The sequence below is a fragment of the Haliotis rufescens genome, unplaced genomic scaffold (genome assembly GCF_023055435.1).
Source record: "Haliotis rufescens isolate VD_foot unplaced genomic scaffold, xgHalRufe1.0.p SCAF_8, whole genome shotgun sequence".
Classification (NCBI taxonomy): domain Eukaryota; kingdom Metazoa; phylum Mollusca; class Gastropoda; order Lepetellida; family Haliotidae; genus Haliotis; species Haliotis rufescens.
This window is the reverse complement of record NW_025964372.1, coordinates 53,543,316-53,562,063: the sequence shown is the minus strand read 5'-3', so window position 1 is coordinate 53,562,063 and position 18,748 is coordinate 53,543,316. Positions and strand designations below refer to the sequence as shown.

At 45.2% G+C, this 18,748-nt stretch overlaps 1 protein-coding gene across 1 annotated transcript in view; it reads left to right on the top strand.

Annotated features, from left to right (window-relative positions):
- Nucleotides 1-16,678: 16,678 nt before the first annotated feature.
- LOC124145586 (low-density lipoprotein receptor-related protein 4-like) overlaps nt 16,679-18,748 on the top strand; it is a 33,920-nt gene continuing 31,850 nt past the window's right edge. The window contains exons 1-2 of the mRNA XM_046515403.1: nt 16,679-16,759; nt 16,973-17,008. Coding sequence (XP_046371359.1) covers nt 16,744-16,759; nt 16,973-17,008 — 52 coding nt within the window. The 5' untranslated portion in view covers nt 16,679-16,743. The remainder of the gene's footprint in view (nt 16,760-16,972; nt 17,009-18,748) is intronic.

Sequence of the window (18,748 nt, the reverse complement as noted above, 5' to 3'; positions counted from 1 at the left end):
ATGGTCGTCTACATCACCTGCCTAAACTCTCAGTCTACATCATCTATCTAAACTGACCGTCTGCCTCCCTAGAATGGTCGCCTACCTCACCTGCCTAAACTCTCAGTCTACATCATCTATCTAAACTGACCGTCTGCCTCCCTAGAATGGTCGCCTACCTCACCTGCCTAAACTCTCAGTCTACATCATCTATCTAAACTGACCGTCTGCCTCCCTAGACTGGTCGTCTACATCACCTGCCTAAACTCTCAGTCTACATCATCTATCTAAACTGACCGTCTGCCTCCCTAGAATGGTCGCCTACATCACCTGCCTAAACTCTCAGTCTACCTCATCTATCTAAACTGACCGTCTGCCTCCCTAGAATGGTCGTCTACATCACCTGCCTAAACTCTCAGTCTACCTCATCTATCTAAACTGACCGTCTGCCTCCCTAGAATGGTCGTCTACATCACCTGCCTAAACTCTCAGTCTACATCATCTATCTAAACTGACTGTCTGCCTCCCTAGAATGGTCGCCTACATCACCTGCCTAAACTCTCAGTCTACCTCATCTATCTAAGCTGACCGTCTGCCTCCCTAGAATGGTCGTCTACATCACCTGCCTAAACTCTCAGTCTACCTCATCTATCTAAACTGACCGTCTGCCTCCCTAGAATGGTCGCCTACATCACCTGCCTAAACTCTCAGTCTACATCATCTATCTAAACTGACCGTCTGCCTCTCTAGAATGGTCGCCTACATCACCTGCCTAAACTCTCAGTCTACATCATCTATCTAAACTGACCGTCTGCCTCCCTAGAATGGTCGCCTACATCACCTGCCTAAACTCTCAGTCTACCTCATCTATCTAAACTGACCGTCTGCCTCCCTAGAATGGTCGCCTACATCACCTGCCTAAACTCTCAGTCTACCTCATCTATCTAAACTGACCGTCTGCCTCCCTAGAATGGTCGTCTACATCACCTGCCTAAACTCTCAGTCTACCTCATCTATCTAAACTGACCGTCTGCCTCCCTAGAATGGTCGTCTACATCACCTGCCTAAACTCTCAGTCTACATCATCTATCTAAACTGACCGTCTGCCTCCCTAGAATGGTCGCCTACATCACCTGCCTAAACTCTCAGTCTACATCATCTATCTAAACTGACCGTCTGCCTCCCTAGAATGGTCGCCTACATCACCTGCCTAAACTCTCAGTCTACCTCATCTATCTAAACTGACCGTCTGCCTCCCTAGAATGGTCGCCTACCTCACCTGCCTAAACTCTCAGTCTACATCATCTATCTAAACTGACCGTCTGCCTCCCTAGAATGGTCGCCTACATCACCTGCCTAAACTCTCAGTCTACATCATCTATCTAAACTGACCGTCTGCCTCCCTAGAATGGTCGCCTACATCACCTGCCTTAACTCTCAGTCTACCTCATCTATCTAAACTGACCGTCTGCCTCCCTAGAATGATCGTCTCCATCACCTGCCTAAACTCTCAGTCTACATCATCCATCTAAACTGACCGTCTCCCTCCCTAGAATGGTCGTCTACATCACCTGCCTAAACTCTCAGTCTACATCATCTATCTAAACTGACCGTCTGCCTCCCTAGAATGGTCGTCTCCATCACCTGCCTAAACTCTCAGTCTACCTCATCTATCTAAACTGACCGTCTGCCTCCCTAGAATGGTCGTCTACATCACCTGCCTAAACTCTCAGTCTACCTCATCTATCTAAACTGACCGTCTGCCTCCCTAGACTGGTCGTCTACATCACCTGCCTAAACTCTCAGTCTACCTCATCTATCTAAACTGACCGTCTGCCTCCCTAGAATGGTCGCCTACATCACCTGCCTAAACTCTCAGTCTACCTCATCTATCTAAACTGACCGTCTGCCTCTCTAGAATGGTCGTCTACATCACCTGCCTAAACTGTCAGTCTACATCATCTATCTAAACTGACCGTCTGCCTCCCTAGAATGGTCGTCTACATCACCTGCCTAAACTCTCAGTCTACATCATCTATCTAAACTGACCGTCTGCCTCCCTAGAATGGTCGTCTCCATCACCTGCCTAAACTCTCAGTCTACATCATCTATCTAAACTGACCGTCTGCCTCCCTAGAATGGTCGTCTACATCACCTGCCTAAACTCTCAGTCTACCTCATCTATCTAAACTGACCGTCTGCCTCCCTAGACTGGTCGTCTACATCACCTGCCTAAACTCTCAGTCTACCTCATCTATCTAAACTGACCGTCTGCCTCCCTAGAATGGTCGCCTACATCACCTGCCTAAACTCTCAGTCTACCTCATCTATCTAAACTGACCGTCTGCCTCCCTAGAATGGTCGTCTACATCACCTGCCTAAACTCTCAGTCTACATCATCTATCTAAACTGACCGTCTGCCTCTCTAGAATGGTCGTCTACATCACCTGCCTAAACTCTCAGTCTACCTCATCTATCTAAACTGACCGTCTGCCTCCCTAGAATGGTCGTCTACATCACCTGCCTAAACTCTCAGTCTACATCATCTATCTAAACTGACCGTCTGCCTCCCTAGAATGGTCGTCTACATCACCTGCCTAAACTCTCAGTCTACCTCATCTATCTAAACTGACCGTCTGCCTCCCTAGAATGGTCGCCTACATCACCTGCCTAAACTCTCAGTCTACCTCATCTATCTAAACTGACCGTCTGCCTCCCTAGAATGGTCGTCTACATCACCTGCCTAAACTCTCAGTCTACCTCATCTATCTAAACTGACCGTCTGCCTCCCTAGAATGGTCGTCTACATCACCTGCCTAAACTCTCAGTCTACATCATCTATCTAAACTGACCGTCTGCCTCCCTAGAATGGTCGCCTACATCACCTGCCTAAACTCTCAGTCTACCTCATCTATCTAAACTGACCGTCTGCCTCCCTAGAATGGTCGTCTACATCACCTGCCTAAACTCTCAGTCTACCTCATCTATCTAAACTGACCGTCTGCCTCCCTAGAATGGTCGCCTACCTCACCTGCCTAAACTCTCAGTCTACATCATCTATCTAAACTGACCGTCTGCCTCCCTAGAATGGTCGCCTACATCACCTGCCTAAACTCTCAGTCTACATCATCTATCTAAACTGACCGTCTGCCTCCCTAGAATGGTCGCCTACATCACCTGCCTTAACTCTCAGTCTACCTCATCTATCTAAACTGACCGTCTGCCTCCCTAGAATGATCGTCTCCATCACCTGCCTAAACTCTCAGTCTACATCATCCATCTAAACTGACCGTCTCCCTCCCTAGAATGGTCGTCTACATCACCTGCCTAAACTCTCAGTCTACATCATCTATCTAAACTGACCGTCTGCCTCCCTAGAATGGTCGTCTCCATCACCTGCCTAAACTCTCAGTCTACCTCATCTATCTAAACTGACCGTCTGCCTCCCTAGAATGGTCGTCTACATCACCTGCCTAAACTCTCAGTCTACCTCATCTATCTAAACTGACCGTCTGCCTCCCTAGACTGGTCGTCTACATCACCTGCCTAAACTCTCAGTCTACCTCATCTATCTAAACTGACCGTCTGCCTCCCTAGAATGGTCGCCTACATCACCTGCCTAAACTCTCAGTCTACCTCATCTATCTAAACTGACCGTCTGCCTCTCTAGAATGGTCGTCTACATCACCTGCCTAAACTGTCAGTCTACATCATCTATCTAAACTGACCGTCTGCCTCCCTAGAATGGTCGTCTACATCACCTGCCTAAACTCTCAGTCTACCTCATCTATCTAAACTGACCGTCTGCCTCCCTAGAATGGTCGTCTCCATCACCTGCCTAAACTCTCAGTCTACCTCATCTATCTAAACTGACCGTCTGCCTCCCTAGAATGGTCGTCTACATCACCTGCCTAAACTCTCAGTCTACATCATCTATCTAAACTGACCGTCTGCCTCCCTAGAATGGTCGTCTACATCACCTGCCTAAACTCTCAGTCTACCTCATCTATCTAAACTGACCGTCTGCCTCCCTAGAATGGTCGCCTACATCACCTGCCTAAACTCTCAGTCTACCTCATCTATCTAAACTGACCGTCTGCCTCCCTAGAATGGTCGTCTACATCACCTGCCTAAACTCTCAGTCTACATCATCTATCTAAACTGACCGTCTGCCTCCCTAGAATGGTCGTCTACATCACCTGCCTAAACTCTCAGTCTACATCATCTATCTAAACTGACCGTCTGCCTCCCTAGAATGGTCGCCTACATCACCTGCCTAAACTCTCAGTCTACCTCATCTATCTAAACTGACCGTCTGCCTCCCTAGAATGGTCGTCTACATCACCTGCCTAAACTCTCAGTCTACCTCATCTATCTAAACTGACCGTCTGCCTCCCTAGAATGGTCGCCTACCTCACCTGCCTAAACTCTCAGTCTACATCATCTATCTAAACTGACCGTCTGCCTCTCTAGAATGGTCGCCTACATCACCTGCCTAAACTCTCAGTCTACATCATCTATCTAAACTGACCGTCTGCCTCTCTAGAATGGTCGTCTACATCACCTGCCTAAACTCTCAGTCTACATCATCTATCTAAACTGACCGTCTGCCTCCCTAGAATGGTCGTCTACATCACCTGCCTAAACTCTCAGTCTACCTCATCTATCTAAACTGACCGTCTGCCTCCCTAGAATGGTCGTCTACATCACCTGCCTAAACTCTCAGTCTACATCATCTATCTAAACTGACCGTCTGCCTCCCTAGAATGGTCGCCTACATCACCTGCCTAAACTCTCAGTCTACATCATCTATCTAAACTGACCGTCTGCCTCCCTAGAATGGTCGTCTACATCACCTGCCTAAACTCTCAGTCTACCTCATCTATCTAAACTGACCGTCTGCCTCCCTAGAATGGTCGCCTACCTCACCTGCCTAAACTCTCAGTCTACATCATCTATCTAAACTGACCGTCTGCCTCCCTAGAATGGTCGCCTACATCACCTGCCTAAACTCTCAGTCTACCTCATCTATCTAAACTGACCGTCTGCCTCCCTAGAATGGTCGCCTACATCACCTGCCTTAACTCTCAGTCTACCTCATCTATCTAAACTGACCGTCTGCCTCCCTAGAATGATCGTCTCCATCACCTGCCTAAACTCTCAGTCTACATCATCCATCTAAACTGACCGTCTGCCTCCCTAGAATGGTCGTCTACATCACCTGCCTAAACTCTCAGTCTACATCATCTATCTAAACTGACCGTCTGCCTCCCTAGAATGGTCGCCTACATCACCTGCCTAAACTCTCAGTCTACCTCATCTATCTAAACTGACCGTCTGCCTCCCTAGAATGGTCGCCTACATCACCTGCCTTAACTCTCAGTCTACCTCATCTATCTAAACTGACCGTCTGCCTCCCTAGAATGATCGTCTCCATCACCTGCCTAAACTCTCAGTCTACATCATCCATCTAAACTGACCGTCTGCCTCCCTAGAATGGTCGTCTACATCACCTGCCTAAACTCTCAGTCTACATCATCTATCTAAACTGACCGTCTGCCTCCCTAGAATGGTCGCCTACATCACCTGCCTAAACTCTCAGTCTACCTCATCTATCTAAACTGACCGTCTGCCTCTCTAGAATGGTCGTCTACATCACCTGCCTAAACTCTCAGTCTACATCATCTATCTAAACTGACCGTCTGCCTCCCTAGAATGGTCGTCTACATCACCTGCCTAAACTCTCAGTCTACCTCATCTATCTAAACTGACCGTCTGCCTCCCTAGAATGGTCGCCTACCTCACCTGCCTAAACTCTCAGTCTACATCATCTATCTAAACTGACCGTCTGCCTCTCTAGAATGGTCGCCTACATCACCTGCCTAAACTCTCAGTCTACATCATCTATCTAAACTGACCGTCTGCCTCCCTAGAATGGTCGTCTACATCACCTGCCTAAACTCTCAGTCTACATCATCTATCTAAACTGACCGTCTGCCTCCCTAGAATGCTCGTCTACCTCACCTGCCTAAACTCTCAGTCTACATCATCTATCTAAACTGACCGTCTGCCTCTCTAGAATGGTCGCCTACATCACCTGCCTAAACTCTCAGTCTACATCATCTATCTAAACTGACCGTCTGCCTCTCTAGAATGGTCGTCTACATCACCTGCCTAAACTCTCAGTCTACATCATCTATCTAAACTGACCGTCTGCCTCCCTAGAATGGTCGCCTACATCACCTGCCTAAACTCTCAGTCTACATCATCTATCTAAACTGACCGTCTGCCTCCCTAGAATGGTCGCCTACATCACCTGCCTAAACTCTCAGTCTACCTCATCTATCTAAACTGACCGTCTGCCTCTCTAGAATGGTCGCCTACATCACCTGCCTAAACTCTCAGTCTACCTCATCTATCTAAACTGACCGTCAGCCTCCCTAGAATGGTCGTCTCCATCACCTGCCTAAACTCTCAGTCTACATCATCCATCTAAACTGACCGTCTGCCTCCCTAGAATGGTCGTCTACCTCACCTGCCTAAACTCTCAGTCTACATCATCTATCTAAACTGACCGTCTGCCTCCCTAGAATGGTCGTCTACATCACCTGCCTAAACTCTCAGTCTACCTCATCTATCTAAACTGACCGTCTGCCTCCCTAGACTGGTCGTCTACATCACCTGCCTAAACTCTCAGTCTACATCATCTATCTAAACTGACCGTCTGCCTCCCTAGAATGGTCGTCTCCATCACCCGGCTGTACGTCTAAGACAGATGTCAGGAAAGTCCGTCTATAGCTCACCTGTCTAAGTTTCCAAGTGTCAAGTATTGCGGCGCTGGAATGAGTTGGAAAAGATATCTAGTGTCCACTTGACTCGTGACTAGGTATAGGCCAGGGCAATGTCATCTGTCACCGACATAGTATATTAGTGCTTGTGAATGTTATTAAAACAAAAACCTACCTTTATTACTTATTGATCTTGACCTGCTTGATACGGTAATGAGATGTGACAAGATTGTATGCCACAAGTTGCAACAAAAGGCGTGAACCTATAAAGATACGATCAGGTATACATTGCATGTGTGACACTCCTTCATCAAACAACGGTGTACATGGAACACCCGCACCTGTTGGCTTCAGTCGGCTGATGTATGAGTGAGGGAGTTGCAGCTTGATGCTGGAGGAGGCTATACGTGGTGCAGGTCTTAGAAACCCATGAACACAGGCATAATCTTCATTTGGCCGAATCAGGAATTTGAACCCATTATCATAGGATGATGGCACGACCAAGGCATTGTAATAGACTACCCTCCAAAAAGCAAGGAAGTAAAAAGAAAGCAAGCAAAATAAGAAAAAGAAAAGAAAAATGACACCCCACTTCTGTTGTCAACAATGGTGAAGTGAGGTGAAATTGGGTTTAACGTCGCGTCCAAGATCATTGCACTTATATAGCGACGTGCATGCACGCGTGTGTGTTCCTGCTTGTACTAGTCCGGACTGATGCCGATTTATAGTGCTAGCCCAATGAGATACCATGTCGCAGTTTAACATGAATACCCCACTCAGACACAGTATACTGACTCCGAGCCGACCAATCCTTGTTTTAGCCCTTAATGCTGAGCGCCAGACAGGGTAACAACAAGTACCATCTTTTAACGTCTTTTGGTATGACACGGCCGGCGACCCCGGACCTTCCGCTCTCCGGGCGGACGCTCTACTACTAGACCACGGAGGCGGTCGTTGTCAACAAAGAGATGTTGCAGTCATGGTAGCCCCTGTGTCTGATGTTGTGTTCTATCCTGTGTGAGTGACTGAGTGAGTATGGTTTTAAGCCGCTTTTAGCAATAATCCAGCAATATCACGACGGGAACACCAGAAATGGGCTTCACACATTGTACCCATGTCGGGAATCGAACCCGGGTCTTCGGCGTGACGAGCGAACGCTTTAACCACAAGACTCTCCCTCCGCCTCTCTCTCCTCTGAGACATATGCAATAGGATGGGGGTAGTTCCTGTGATGGATGTGGTAAATATCGTGATAAATATGTATCGTAGTATACCTGCCCTACTCCCTGTGAAGCACCCTGTAGTGTACCTGCCCTACTCCCTGTGAAGCATCCTGTAGTATACCTGCCCTACTCCCTGTGAAGCACCCTGTAGTATACCTGCCCTACTCCCTGTGAAGCACCCTGTAGTATACCTGCCCTACTCCCTGCGAAGCACCCTGTAGTGTACCTGCCATACTCCCTGTGAAGCACCCTGTAGTATACCTGCCCTACTCCCTGTGAAGCACCCTGTAGTATACCTGCCCTACTCCCTGTGAAGCACCCTGTAGTATACCTGTCGTACTCCCTGTGAAGCACCCTGTAGTATACCTGCCCTACTCCCTGTGAAGCACCCTGTAGTGTACCTGCCATACTCTCTGTGAAGCACCCTGTAGTGTACCTGCCCTACTCCCTGTGAAGCACCCTGTAGTATACCTGCCCTACTCCCCGTGAAGCATCCTGTAGTATACCTGCCCTACTCCCTGCGAAGCACCCTGTAGTGTACCTGCCATACTCCCTGTGAAGCACCCTGTAGTGTACCTGCCCTACTCCCTGTGAAGCACCCTGTAGTATACCTGCCCTACTCCCTGCGAAGCACCCTGTAGTGTACCTGCCATACTCCCTGTGAAGCACCCTGTAGTATACCTGCCGTACTCCCTGTGAAGCACCCTGTAGTATACCTGCCCTACTCCCTTTGAAGCACCCTGTAGTATACCTGCCATACTCCCTGTGAAGCACCCTGTAGTATACCTGCCGTACTCCCTGCGAAGCACCCTGTAGTATACCTGCCGTACTCCCTGCGAAGCACCCTGTAGTGTACCTGCCATACTCCCTGTGAAGCACCCTGTAGTGTACCTGCCATACTCCCTGTGAAGCACCCTGTAGTATACCTGCCGTACTCCCTGTGAAGCACCCTGTAGTATACCTGCCCTACTCCCTTTGAAGCACCCTGTAGTATGCCTGCCCTACTCCCTGTGAAGCACCCTGTAGTGTACCTGCCCTACTCCCTGTGAAGCACCCTGTAGTGTACCTGCCATACTCCCTGTGAAGCACCCTGTAGTATACCCTGTGATTCACAGTTAAATAGATACTGTAGTAGGTCCTCTAGCTTCCTGTGGTAAAGATTTCAGAGGTTGATCATATAGTTTCCTGAGGTAAAGATCCCCGTGGTTGATCATATAGTTTCCTGAGGTAAAGATTCCTGTGGTAGATCCTATAGTTTCCTGAAGTAAAGATTCCTGTGGTAGGTCCTATAGTTTCCTGTGGTTGATCCTATAGTTTCCTGTGGTTGGTCCTATAGTTTCCCGAGGTAATTTTCCTGTGTGAGTTCCTGTCAGAATAAAAGTTTGTGAATCCTGTAAGAGATCCAGTGTAAGACCGGATGTATCCTAGTTAACAACAACTGTAATAGTAGGTTGGTCCTGTAAGAGATCCTGTGTAAGACCGGATGTATCCTAGTTAACAACAACTGTAATAGTAGGTTGGTCCTGTATGAGATCGTGTGTTAGACCGGATGTATCCTAGTTGACAACAACTGTAATAGTAGGCTGGTCCTGTATGCGATCCTGTGTAAGACCGGATGTATCCTAGTTGACAACAACTGTAATAGTAGGTTTGTCCTGTGAGAGATCCTGTGTAAGACCGGATGTATCCTAGTTAACAACAACAGTAATAGTAGGTTGGTCCTGTATGAGATCCTGTGTAAGACCGGATGTATCCTAGTTAACAACAACTGTAATAGTAGGTTGGTCCTGTATGAGATCCTGTGTAAGACAGGATGTATCCTAGCTGACAACAACTGTAATAGTAGGCTGGTCCTGTATGCGATCCTGTGTTAGACCGGATGTATCCTAGTTGACAACAACTGTAATAGTAGGTTTGTCCTGTGAGAGATGCTGTGTAAGACCGGATGTATCCTAGTTAACAACAACTGTAATAGCAGGTTGGTCCTGTATGAGATCGTGTGTAAGACCGGATGTATCCTAGTTAACAACAACTGTAATAGCAGGTTGGTCCTGTATGAGATCGTGTGTTAGACGGGGTGTATCCTAGTTGACAACAACTGTAATAGTAGGTTGGTCCTGTATGAGATCCTGTGTAAGACCGGATGTATCCTAGTTAACAACAACTGTAATAGTAGGTTTGTCCTGTATAAGATCCTGTGTAAGACCGGATGTATCCTAGTTAACAACAACTGTAATAGTAGCTTTGTCCTGTATGAGATCCTGTGTAAGACCGGATGTATCCTAGTTAACAAAAACTGTAATAGTAGGTTGGTCCTGTATGAGATCCTGTGTAAGACCGGATGTATCCTAGTTAACAACAACTGTAATAGTAGGTTGGTCCTGTATGAGATCGTGTGTTAGACCGGATGTATCCTAGTTGACAACAACTGTAATAGTAGGCTGGTCCTGTATGCGATCCTGTGTAAGACCGGATGTATCCTAGTTGACAACAACTGTAATAGTAGGTTTGTCCTGTGAGAGATCCTGTGTAAGACCGGATGTATCCTAGTTAACAACAACAGTAATAGTAGGTTGGTCCTGTATGAGATCCTGTGTAAGACCGGATGTATCCTAGTTAACAACAACTGTAATAGTAGGTTGGTCCTGTATGAGATCCTGTGTAAGACCGGATGTATCCTAGTTAACAACAACTGTAATAGTAGGTAGGTTGTATGAGATCCTGTGGTAGATAGTGTGGAAGGACTTGGAGAATGAACTTAGTAGGTCCTAAGCTGGAACATGTAGTAGATCCTGTAGAAGATCCTTTAGTAGGTCCTCTGGTTGATCCTGCAGTAGATCCTGTAGAAGATCCTTTAGTAGGCCATATGGTTGATCCTACAGTAGATCCTGCAGAAGATCCTTTAGAAGGTTCTATGGTTGATCCTACAGTTGATACAGTAGGACCCGTAGTAATCCTGTAGTAGATCCTGTAACAGATACTGTAGGGATCCCACAATTTTCCCTGTAGTAGATTATGTAGTGAGTGAGTGAGTGAGTTGGGTTTAACGCCGCTTTTAACACTATTCTTGTTATATAACGGCGTGCCAGCTTCATGGGGGAGGGAAACATACGTTCACCACTTCGGTGAGACCCACGAGCACGGGTATGGTGCTGACAAACCTGGAAACATAATCGGGGCGAAACGGGATTCGAACCCACAATCATAGGTTTCTGGCGTGCCCAAGGGACGCAACTCTGAACAGCGAATCGCGGCGCCTTAGAAGACTGGGCCAACCGTGTACCCAGATTATGTAGTAAGCCCTGTTGTAGGTGCTTTAGTAAGTCCGATAGCCGATCCTGTAGATCTGTAGTAGGTTCTGTGGTATATTCTGTAGTAGTTTGGTACATCAGGTAGTACATCATATAGTTAGACCTATATTAGGAAAACCGACCCGGCAAAAACGGAAACGTTGTATCAAAATTCAGAGTGGGATATATCAATGATAACATATAGATTCAATCAACACCATAAAGGCTAAACATATTTCCGATTACACCGATGTAAACAGTCAAGATGTTGACGTCACTGGTATGGTGTGATGCCACCGTGAGACAGGAATGGTCACCGCACATCGAACATACAGAATGTGATGTGGACGTGAGACAGGAATGGTCACCGCACATCGAACATACAGAATGTGATGTGGACGTGAGACAGGAATGGTCACCACACATCGAACATACAGAATGTGATGTGGACGTGAGACAGGAATGGTCACCGCACATCAAACATACAGAATGTGATGTGGACGTGAGACAGGAATGGTTACCGCACATCGAACATACAGAATGTGATGTGGACGTGAGACAGGAATGGTCACCACGCATTGAACATACAGAATGTGATGTGGACGTGAGACAGGAATGGTCACCACACATCGAACATACAGAATGTGATGTAGACGTGAGACAGGAATAGTTACCGCACATCGAACATACAGAATGTGATGTGGACGTGAGACAGGAATGGTCACCGCACATCGAACATACAGAATGTGATGTGGACGTGAGACAGGAATGGTCACCGCACATCGAACATACAGAATGTGATGTGGACGTGAGACAGGAATGGTCAACGCACATCGCACATACAGAATGTGATGCCACCGTGAGACAGGAATGGTCACCGCACATCGAACATACAGAATGTGATGTGGACGTGAGACAGGAATGGTCACCGCACATCAAACATACAGAATGTGATGTGGACGTGAGACAGGAATGGTCACCGCACATCGAACATACAGAATGTGATGTGGACGTGAGACAGGAATGGTTACCGCACATCGAACATACAGAATGTGATGCCACCGTGAGACAGGAATGGTCACCACACATCGAACATACAGAATGTGATGTGGACGTGAGACAGGAATGGTCACCGCACATCGAACATACAGAATGTGATGTGGACGTGAGACAGGAATGGTCAACGCACATCGCACATACAGAATGTGATGCCACCGTGAGACAGGAATGGTCACCGCACATCGAACATACAGAATGTGATGTGGACGTGAGACAGGAATGGTCACCGCACATCAAACATACAGAATGTGATGTGGACGTGAGACAGGAATGGTCACCGCACATCGAACATACAGAATGTGATGTGGACGTGAGACAGGAATGGTTACCGCACATCGAACATACAGAATGTGATGCCACCGTGAGACAGGAATGGTCACCACACATCGAACATACAGAATGTGATGTGGACGTGAGACAGGAATGGTCACCGCAAATCGAACATACAGAATGTGATGTGGACGTGAGACAGGAATGGTCACCGCACATCGAACATACAGAATGTGATGTGGACGTGAGACAGGAATGGTCACCACACATCGAACATACAGAATGTGATGTGGACGTGAGACAGGAATGGTCACCGCAAATCGAACATACAGATTGTGATGTGGACGTGAGACAGGAATGGTCACCACACATCGAACATACAGAATGTGATGTGGACGTGAGACAGGAATGGTCACCACACATCGAACATACAGAATGTGATGTGGACGTGAGACAGGAATGGTCACCGCAAATCGAACATACAGAATGTGATGTGGACGTGAGACAGGAATAGTTACCGCACATCGAACATACAGAATGTGATGTAGACGTGAGACAGGAATGGTTACCGCACATCGAACATACAGAATGTGATGTGGACGTGAGACAGGAATGGTCACCACGCATTGAACATACAGAATGTGATGTGGACGTGAGACAGGAATGGTCACCGCACATCGAACATACAGAATGTGATGTGGACGTGAGACAGGAATAGTTACCGCACATCAAACATACAGAATGTGATGTGGACGTGAGACAGGAATGGTCACCACACATCGAGCATACAGAATGTGATGTGGACGTGAGACAGGAATGGTCACCGCACATCGAACATACAGAATGTGATGTGGACGTGAGACAGGAATGGTCACCACACATCGAACATACAGAATGTGATGTGGACGTGAGACAGGATTGGTCACCGCACATCGAATATAAAGAATGTGATGTGGACGTGAGACAGGAATGGTCACCGCACATCGAACATACAGAATGTGATGTGGACGTGAGACAGGAATGGTCACCACACATCGAACATACAGAATGTGATGTGGACGTGAGACAGGAATGGTCACCGCACATCGCACATACAGAATGTGATGCCACCGTGAGACAGGAATGGTCACCACACATCGAACATAAAGAATGTGATGTGGACGTGAGACAGGAATGGTCACCGCACATCGAACATACAGATTGTGATGTGGACGTGAGACAGGAATGGTCACCACACATCGAACATACAGAATGTGATGTGGACGTGAGACAGGAATGGTCACCACACATCGAACATACAGATTGTGATGTGGACGTGAGACAGGAATGGTCTTCAGGCGCATGTGCTGGTGGTAAGACGGGATCTGTTGGTCAGGAGCCCATGATTTCAATCACAGGATTGTCTGGTCCAGAGTCGATTATTTACAAATTTATTACAAACTGTTATGCAGTTGCAATGTATAATACATAAAGCCAACAAACAAGCAAAAAATGAAACCCCACGCCACTGTACCCTGAGGTACACGCGGGCAGGTTATCTGCATTTCCTGGGCAACGCGCACCTGTGCACAGTTTGGATCTTATCTTAGAGCAAATTGCAGGGCGCCTCGACTGCAGCTACTGACTCTCTGACAGCTGTATTAAGTTCCAGAATTCGCATGTCTCCATCTGGCGATAACAGAACGACCAGGAAGAAACGACAAAAAAAAATTCAGAAATGTTCCAAGTACAGAATAAAATATCTATCTACATAATGAGACGCTACATTATAATCAGATTTCAGTACCCACGAACAAGTGATCAGTGTATGGCTTTCAGTGTAATCACTTATTTTCAGAGATCCATTCATATAATTTTAGCGCCTTTTTGCATTTAACACCTGTGGAATCTGTTTCGTCGGATAATCGGGACTGATTATTCTCTGGCGATTTATATACAAATGGTTTGATCAGTATCTGCCTTGATATGTATGTATATACACAAGGTGTTACATCAGTGTCTGCCTTGATATGTATGTATATACACAAGGTGTTACATCAGTGTCTGCCTTGATATGTATGTATATACACAAGGTGTTACATCAGTGTCTGCCTTGATATGAATGTATATACACAAGGTGTTACATCAGTGTCTGCCTTGATATGTATGTATATACACAAGGTGTTACATCAGTGTCTGCCTTGATATGAATGTATATACACAAGGTGTTACATCAGTGTCTGCTTTGATATTACTGTATATACACAAGGTGTTACATCAGTGTCTGCCTTGATATGAATGTATATACACAAGGTGTTACATCAGTGTCTGCCTTGATATAAATGTATATACACAAGGTGTTACATCAGTGTCTGCCTTGATATAAATGTATATACACAAGGTGTTACATCAGTGTCCGGCTTTGATATAACTGTATATACACAAGGTGTTACATCAGTGTCTGCCTTGATATGAATGTATATACACAAGGTGTTACATCAGTGTCTGCCTTGATATGTATGTATATACACAAGGTGTTACATCAGTGTCTGCCTTGATATGAATGTATATACACAAGGTGTTACATCAGTGTCTGCTTTGATATTACTGTATATACACAAGGTGTTACATCAGTGTCTGCCTTGATATGAATGTATATACACAAGGTGTTACATCAGTGTCTGCCTTGATATAAATGTATATACACAAGGTGTTACATCAGTGTCTGCCTTGATATAAATGTATATACACAAGGTGTTACATCAGTGTCCGGCTTTGATATAACTGTATATACACAAGGTGTTACATCAGTGTCTGCCTTGATATGAATGTATATACACAAGGTGTTACATCAGTGTCTGCCTTGATATGTATGTATATACACAAGGTGTTACATCAGTGTCTGCCTTGATATGAATGTATATACACAAGGTGTTACATCAGTGTCTGCTTTGATATTACTGTATATACACAAGGTGTTACATCAGTGTCTGCCTTGATATGAATGTATATACACAAGGTGTTACATCAGTGTCTGCCTTGATATGAATGTATATACACAAGGTGTTACATCAGTGTCTGCCTTGATATAAATGTATATACACAAGGTGTTACATCAGTGTCCGGCTTTGATATAACTGTATATACACAAGGTGTTACATCAGTGTCTGCCTTGATATAACTGTATATACACAAGGTGTTACATCAGTGTCCGGCTTTGATATAAATGTATATACACAAGGTGTTACATCAGTGTCTGCCTTGATATAACTGTATATACACAAGGTGTTACATCAGTGTCTGCCTTGATATAAATGTATATACACAAGGTGTTACATCAGTGTCCGGCTTTGATATAACTGTATATACATAAGGTGTTACATCAGTTTCCGGCTTTGATATAACTGTATATACACACGGTGTTACATCAGTGTCCGGCTTTGATATAACTGTATATACACAAGGTGTTACACCAGTGTCTGCCTTGATATAACTGTATATACACAAGGTGTTACATCAGTGTCTGCCTTGATATAAATGTATATACACAAGGTGTTACAGCAGTGTCCGGGTTTGATATAACTGTATATACACACGGTGTTACATCAGTGTCCGGCTTTGATATAAATGTATATACACAAGGTGTTACAGCAGTGTCCGGCTTTGATATAACTGTATATACACAAGGTGTTACAGCAGTGTTCGGCTTTGATATAACTGTATATACACAAGGTGCTACATCAGTGTCCGGCTTTGATATAACTGTATATAGATAAGGTGTTACATCAGTGTCTTGCTTTGATATTACTGTATATACACAAGGTGTTACATCAGTGTCCGGCTTTGATATAAATGTATATACACAAGGTGTTACATCCGTGTTTGGATTTTCATGACAAATATGGAAGCCTATTTTCGCTGCTTAGTAGCCCACGTCTGTTTGTCTATTTCTGTTGATCTGACCCTTTCTCTGACTGTAACCTTTACCAGCGGGATGTTCTTGTTCCCAGCACGACGCTGAAGGATCTGTTGCTTTGTACCCAACCCTTTTCGTGATATAAAACTTAAAAATACATGATAATCCTTCATTTAGTCTTTTATCAGGTGGTATAAATCTGCAGGACTAAGCTACTTGCTCAGTATAGGAGCGACACCATGATCCACTTCACCAGTAAGCATTCTACGTGTGTCAACATGATTTATCCGCCTGAATGTGGACACTACACTTGCCGGACGTTTCTTGGGCTGGTGTTGGTTTGGGTAGCGATATAGTACAGCAAAGCAAGGAATGGTTAACCAGGCGACTCTTGGTGGCCACGATAAACGAGATTATGCTGTCCTTTCATTCAAATCCTTACTATACACCCATGTTCATCTTTTTCAGTTGCTGCCGCCTTTATAGCCGTTGTAGCTGTAAACGGTAAGATACCCTCACTGACTCTCTCTGTACACATGTAAACTATAAGATACCCTCACTGACCCTCTCTGTACACATGTAAACTGTAAGATAACCCAACCGACTCTCTCTGTACACATGTAAATTGTAAGATACCCTCACTCACTCTCACTATAACATGTAAATTGTAAGATACTCTCACTGACTCTCTCTGTACACATGTAAACTGTAAGATAACCTAACCGACTCTCTCTGTACACATGTAAACTGTAAGATACCCTCACTCACTCTCACTGTAACATGTAAACTGTAAGATACCCTCACTGACTCTCTCTGTACACATGTAAACTGTAAGATAACCTAACCGACTCTCTCTGTACACATGTAAATTGTAAGATACCCTCACTCACTCTCACTATAACATGTAAATTGTAAGATACCCTCACTGACTCTCTCTGTACACATGTAAACTGTAAGATAACCTAACCGACTCTCTTTGTACACATGTAAACTGTAAGATACCCTCACTCAATCTCTCTGTACACATGTAAACTGTAATATACCCTCACTGACTCTCTCTGTACACATGTAAACTGTACGATACCCTCACTGACTCTCTCTGTACACATGTAAACTGTAAGATACCCTCACTCAATCTCTCTGTACACATGTAAACTGTAAGATACCCTCACTCACTCACTCACTCTGTACACATGTAAACTGTAAGATACCCTCACTCAATCTCTCTGTACACATGTAAACTGTAAGATACCCTCACTCACTCTCTCTGTACACATGTACACTGTAAGATACCCTCACTCAATCTCTCTGTACACATGTACACTGTGTAGTCTCTGACCCCCTCTGTTTCATACTCTATATATTGATCCTCATTGTTGGCATATGGCGATATTGGTTCTGTCAGTATTAATATGTTTCGTGTGGCAAGATTATAGTATGGTTCATATCGTCTAACAATAGAAACGTGGGCATGCCAAGAAATCAAAGAATGCGTGAAATGTGTTTCTTTTGAAATATAGAAACTGATTATCATTTTTTTTCTTTTGATATGTATGATATGTAGAGCGTTTAAGCACCTGCATCAGTTTTATGTCCACCAAAAGTATTATGTAGTTCCAAGTTACATACATTTACATGTTAATGTTTATGGACAACGTATAGTGTTCAACATGTAGTGATATTGGTGAGGGGAGGTGAAATGGTGTTTAACCTCGCGTCTAAGATTATTGCACTTAAAAGCGCACGTGTGTGTGTGTGTGTGTGTGTGTGTGTGTGTGTGTGTGTGTGTGTGTGTGTGTGTGTGTGTGTGTGTGTGTGTGTGTGTGTGTGTGTGTGTGTGTTTGTGTGGCTGCTTGTATTAGTCTGGACTGATGCGGATTTATAGTGCTAGCACACTGAGATATCATGCCGCAGTTTAACATGAATACCCCACTCAGACACAGTATACTGACTCCGAGCCGATCAGTCCTTGTTTTTGCCCCTTAATGCCGAGCGCCAGACATGGAAACAACAAGTACCATCTTTTAACGTCTTTTGGTATGACCCATCCGGGGATCGAACCCCGGACATTCCGCTCTTCGGGCGAACGCTCTACCACCAGATCACGGAGGCGGTCTGTTGTAATATAGTGAACAATTAATATTAAAAAATATGTTCATTGTTATGTTTATGCAACTAAATTGATAAAAGAACTGTAAAATCTTACTGCAGAATTGCTGCAACACGTAATTGTACGATTGCCTA